We start from the raw sequence: 6,416 nt of genomic DNA on the forward strand, positions 1-6,416 counted from the left end.
ATAACAAATCGTGGATTAAGGGTTGATAAACGGGCTAGTTGACTTGGTTGAAACCCAACCAATGTATGACCTTGTTAAACATTAGTCGTGGCAAGTATACAAAATCTATGTTTTGTTTTGTTTTAAAAAGAACCATATTATATTAGTCCGAAGTAATGTAAAAAAAAAACATTGGTAAGAACTTACAGTCGTGGCATAAATGTATATATTAATGGTAAAAGATCTCTGTTTAACTTCAAGTAATTTATTTAAAAAATTTCTTTATGCATATCTTGACATGTGGGTGTGTGACATATGGTATCAGAGCGCTCAGGTTGCAAAACTGAGACCTCTAGAATATAAGTAAATAACAACATTTGTGATGTGCACAGAGGAAGAAGGGAAGCAGTCAGCATGAGGAGGACTGGAAATCCACCACACAGGTCCGTAACGAGAACAAGGCCAGCATCATTTCAAGAAGGCAATCCTGAGGTATGGGTGCAGTTGGGAGAAGGGTTGCACAATACCAATACTGCTATCATGGAGACCGTACAAGAATTGAAAGATGAGATGGCACGTCTGTGGGCAGATAATGAAAGGTTGATGCAAGAGCAGGAAAATATTATGAAGAGTCTATCTGATAGACAGAATCATCGACCACTAATTCCCATCCTTCAACGCGGAAATATGACTAGCGAACAAGAATTTCGAATTGAGAATGTGGAAAGAGAGGGTGGTGAAGAGAATCATGAAGAAGAATCAGATAATGTGTCGGAACATAAGACACAAAAAAGGCTGAAGATGGAGCTTAAAGGGGAATTTCGGAAAATAAAACCTCCCCTCTTTGATGGTGAATAGGAACAGGCAGCGGAAGCCTGGCTCATCAATATGAAGAAATATTTTCAGTTGTATGAGTATGACCACAATTTAAAGGATCGTTTGTCCATCTTCCAGCTACAAGTGAAAGCCACCCTCTCGTGGGAAGAAGTAAAAACAGTTCACAGAGTAAATGAACAAAGCATAACCTGGGAAAATTTTCAAAGGTATTTTAAAGAAAAATATATAATTGAAAGATTCTATGACGAAAAGGCAAAGGAATTTCATGATCTTCGACTGGGTCAATTGTCTATGGATGAGTTCATAGCAAAATTCACATCCTTACTTCGATATGTCCCTTACATATGCGAAGAAAAGGTAAAAGTGCAGTGGTTTATCAACAGTCTTCCACTGTTCATGAAAGAATGACTTGAGTTTGATAACCTGAAAACCATGGACGAAGTTATACAGAAAGCACGAATATGCTACCAACAAAACAAACAAAAGGGAGATGTGGGAAAGAGATGGGTTGACAAAAAGGGGATTAAATTTACTTCCAATCACAAGGGAAATAAGGGCACAGTGAACAAAGGACCGTATAAAGGTCAAACTAGTCAGAATATGAACAGAAATCAGCCCAGATTTAAGCTACCAGGTGAAACCAAAATGAATGAGCAGTCAGGCAGAACTGAAGTAGAATTAACCACCAGACCACCTGTACAATGTTAAGGATGTAGAGGTCTTCATTATGTCAAAAACTACCCACACCACAAGGAGCTGATCAGATTTCATATATTCAAGAAGCATCTACTGTAGGAGAAGTGGCAAGAAGCATTCTTAAAATTAATGTTGAAGTGGCAAGAAGCATTCTTAAAATTAATGTTGCCCTTGAAGATCATCAGGGAGAATACCAACCATGGTTGAAGTCAAAGGTAAAGTTTTTGGTAATTACTCATCTGCAAAACATCATATTTACAACTCTGCTGCAAAACATCATATTTACAACACTGTAATGAAGTCAAAACAATTGTATTCACAAAAACACAAGGAAATCAGCACACTTATATTAGGTTATGATTTTAGGTCACATCCAAAATACACCGTAAATTATTTAGCATTTACTCTTGGGCGGTGACTGAACTCTGAAACAACATTTAGTATTTTATCCAGTGGTTGACTTTTGAACCATGATATACACACTGCAACTTGATAAAATAATAATCTCAGTCTTATCACAACGAGCTTACCACGTCGTATCTTTCCAGTTATACAGCAGCTGTACGAAAGAATATGTGATGAATCTATACACAGACATTTCCGCGTTGTATCTTTGCAATGATAAAATAACAACCTGCGAAGGTCCGGATAGGCTGTATTATTGTATAAAATAATATGTAATCATGATCCTGCTCTACCTAAATCCAAACTGGAAACCATGTTCGCCTTGCCAAGACGAACTCCTACGAAGACTTTTCACTATTCGAACTCGCCCACAGAGAATTGAACCCTGCAGCACAACAATACCCATCCCTTCACATTCAGATTCTTATACTCCTGGTTTCTTCCACATTCTATAGCAACACTGCTTACCATCAATTCTCCTTGTCCTTCCCCTCTTTACTACCCTGAAACGCCAATGTCGAAGCTTCATCATCAGCACTGTAAATCAACCTTCCTCCTATTATTATTTTGGGCCTTAGTTGTTGTTACAGTAAGCGTGGATCTTGGAGTTGTGAATGAAATAGTGGGTGGTCAGAACCTCGGAAATGCCAAATCTAAAGCACCGGGGTTTTATAGTGATCAACTTAGAGTGGCTTTCTACCGTTGGAGTTGTCCAGCTGCGGAATCCATTGTGTTTGAGGCTGTGCGAAATGTATACATGAAAAACAGTGGAGTAGCTCCTGGACTCATTCGAATGCATTTCCATGATTGTTTCGTCAGGGTAAGGCGCAATACTCATTAATCCATCATACCATACATCAATTTATCAACATTTTCTCGTGCCTCTGCTAATACTTTATCACCTATTGCTTTCAGGGATGCGATGGGTCTGTTCTCATAGACTCCACTGCCAACAACACCGCAGAGAAGGATAGTCCAGCTAACAATCCAAGTCTTCACGGATTTGATGTCATTGACGCAGCGAAATCAAGATTAGAGGAGGTCTGCCCAAACACTGTTTCTTGTGCAGACATCCTCGCATTTGCTGCTAGAGATAGCGCAAAGCTGGTAATTATATTGTCTTTTCTTTCGCTCACAATTTTATAGAAAATGTCCCGCACGACAAATACCTACAGCTACGCAATATTGAAAAGCCACTAACTTTTTAATAAATATCGGCAGGCATCTCCATATGGTTATGGTCTCAGTTGGGATGTTCCGGCTGGACGGAGGGATGGAAGAATTTCACGAGCTTCAGATATCGCGGGAAACTTACCTCCCCCATTTTTCAATGTGACACAGCTAACCCAAATCTTTGCAGCCAAAGGTCTGTCACAGGAAGAGATGGTCATACTGTCGGGTACGTACTAATTATTGTGAATGTTTATTAACACACTGTATTGCAACCAGTCCCAGTAGTAATATTGTATTTAAAATCATTAAAAATATTTTTCGGAAAATTTTGTTAGTAGAAATGCTGAAGTTTTAAATATTGAGTATTTAGAAGAACATAAAAGCGTTAATTTGTAAATTATAATTCGCAACAATTAAAACTAACTCAAATAGTATGAATATTGCTATATAAATGTTCATCATTGTAATTAATTTGTTATGTTAATGCAACGTTGGGTGTATGCGTGCAGGCGCTCACAAAATTGGCGTGTCTCACTGCTCTTCATTGGTAAGCAGGCTCTACAACTTCAACGCTACTTTTCAGACGGACCCATCTCTGGATCCTAATTATGCTAACATACTCAAGGCACGCTGTCCCCAAGGAAGCCCCAGCAACGTGAAAACGACAGTCCCCATGGAGATTGTGACGCCCAACACCCTGGACAATGTGTACTACGACGAGCTTAAAAGGAAGCACCGCTTGTTTACGCAGTTGTCTATAACGCGACTTTTTGAAAGACTTTCTGCCGGATTTTTCCGGTCGAAATCCGGCAGGAATTATTGGAATCGCAAGTTTGATAGCTAGTTTCTGCACAATGAAAGCGTCCCAGGGGTTTTTCAAGGTGCTGAATCCAAATATACAGTTAAAAAACCATTTTAACTGCAAGAAATCAAGATTTGACCTCAATTCTTCCGCCGGATTCCGTCACCGAAATCTTCAAAAAGTCTCATTATAGACAACTCCCTTGTTTACCTCCGATGCAGCTCTGCTTGCAGATCCAAACACCAACAATGTGGTGAACGCAAACTCAGGACGCCATAACCTGCACAGGTGGCAGCTAAGTTTTGGTGCAGCGATGGTTAAGATGGGAAAGATCAGCGTATTAAGTGGGAATGAGGGAGAAATCCGGCACAACTGCAGGGTCATTAACAGCTAATCTAAGCCCTCATAAGCTCTTTGAGATCTAAAATAATTCATCATCCTCACTCACTCCTGGTGCTGCATAACCCCGCCATTCTTATATTCTTCTTTCACCAATAAAACACGTACTACTCTCAGGAGTTTTACCTGTTATTTGTTTTCCTCTTAGTTAGCTCTAAGAAGAAAGTCTTCGCATTTGATGGGTAATGACTTACTCAGAGATCTTTCTGGTTATTTGTTTTCCTCATAATGAGATGTATGTCGAGATCTTTCTCGTTATTTGTTTTGTTCTTAATGAAATGAAATCTGTCTTTGATTATTAACGATATTTTTGAGTCTTTAATGATGTGTGTTCATGTGTGCCATCTGCCTTATGTCCATAAAATATTTTTTCCAATTATAGTTAATTATATTTTATCTTTAAATAATTAATATATAATTTTTATAAAAATTTCTATAAAGTTATTATTTAACTATTTTAAGGTTTTCTTATTATTATATTTTTAATAGTGTATACTAAAAACTTTTTATCATTTTTTTATTATAATAATTTTAAATATAGTTTTTAGTTGAGAATATATTAACTTTCTTGGGAAACAGGAAAAAAGTTTTTCAGAAAAAATAAATTCTCCAAATAAATTATTTTAATTATTTGATTGAAATAATTTTTAAAAATAATGTTATTTTAATTATTTAATCTAAATAGTTTTTAAAAAGTATAGTATGTAACTTTTACAATTAATTATAGTTTTGGATGGTAGTTCAATTGATATGGTATTTTTCTAAATATATAATTTAAAAATATATATACAATTAATTATAATTGGCAATAGTAAGACTACATAATGGTCATGTCCAAAAATAACAATAGAAAAAAAAAATTAATCAGTAACTTAACATTTATTAATAACCCATTTTAGAAATACATACAAACACAACTATAAAATTAGTAAATATTATATTTATCCATTATACTAAAAAATTTGAAAAATATATTTAAATAATTTTTTTCCTTTATTATAAAATAAATTAAAAAATCATAAAAAAAAAACGTGATCACAACCTAATTTCAATATAATAATATTAATCTTAAATATTTTAAAATCCACTTTACAAATTTTATTCACACCATAAAATAATAAAAATCTAATATCAATTCTATTTTACCACAATAATACCATTCTTATTTTTTCTTTTTAATTTAATTTACATCAAAACATTCCTATTTCGTTTATAAATTTAATTATATCAATTCACAAAATTAATAATTAACTTTTTGCTATTAATTTTAACCCACATCCATTCCATACCAACACCTACACCAAAAATAAGATTAAGTGCAATACACCAAATAGAAATTCATTTTAATCAGTCAGTCAATCTCATCCGCTTTTCTCCTAACATTATTGACCAATGTTAAACTCACCTCAATTATTTGGTCTATTATTAACCGAAGGTCGTATAGTTCACTGCCTCATTTCTTTGAATAAACCTCTTCCTCACCGATATTTAAATTTAAATTATCTCACAATTAAGTTGAATAATTTTGGGAACATATAGGGATAGTTGAGTTCTGGTATAAGTGCTTCGCTGGAAACAATGAAATGCATGACGGCCAAAAATAATTTAATTATCAAAAAAATTATTTCCATCTTTGACACCTTCTTATATAAAAGTTAATAAAACCTAAACCTTACCAAAAAAACTTTTTTTTGTCATTATTAATATTAGTATTTTTTTAAAGTGGTTTAATTTTATTTCAAATTATATCAGGTTTGACGTGTTATTTGAAAAACAAGAGTTCGGAAATATCTAAGTCATCAAACTTATTTGAGATCACATCAAATCTAAACCACACTAACCCTTAACATAACTAAATTTTTATAGACAAAATTTAAAACAAATTATATTAACAGTACACCACGTCACCATAAACATTATCAATACTAATATTAATAATGAACATTATTTTAATTTCTAATTAAACATTATTTTAATAAAAATAATTTATGATTCTATGTCATTTCGACACATGTATTTTGAATCTTGATTGTAAATTTCAAAAAGATTCTAGAAAAACAACGGCGAAGTCAAAGATTCTAGGAAGATTCTAGAACCACTTGCTGTCCGTCGGCAATCGGGTATG

The 6,416-nt window shown here is 34.2% G+C and overlaps 1 protein-coding gene across 1 annotated transcript; it reads left to right on the forward strand.

Moving 5' to 3' along the window:
* The first annotated feature begins 2,366 nt into the window (after positions 1-2,366).
* Positions 2,367-4,555, forward strand: LOC149238401 (peroxidase 5-like). Its single transcript, XM_089369551.1, has 5 exons — positions 2,367-2,737; positions 2,833-3,024; positions 3,139-3,316; positions 3,600-3,899; positions 4,114-4,555. Exons 1-5 carry the CDS (start codon positions 2,432-2,434, stop codon positions 4,284-4,286), a joined length of 1,149 nt encoding a protein of 382 aa, XP_089225677.1. The 5' UTR covers positions 2,367-2,431; the 3' UTR covers positions 4,287-4,555.
* Positions 4,556-6,416: the final 1,861 nt, after the last annotated feature.

This window comes from Pinus tabuliformis, chromosome 8, assembly GCF_031772625.1.
Source record: "Pinus tabuliformis cultivar Carrire ecotype Pingquan chromosome 8, CPIR1, whole genome shotgun sequence".
NCBI lineage: Eukaryota > Viridiplantae > Streptophyta > Pinopsida > Pinales > Pinaceae > Pinus > Pinus tabuliformis.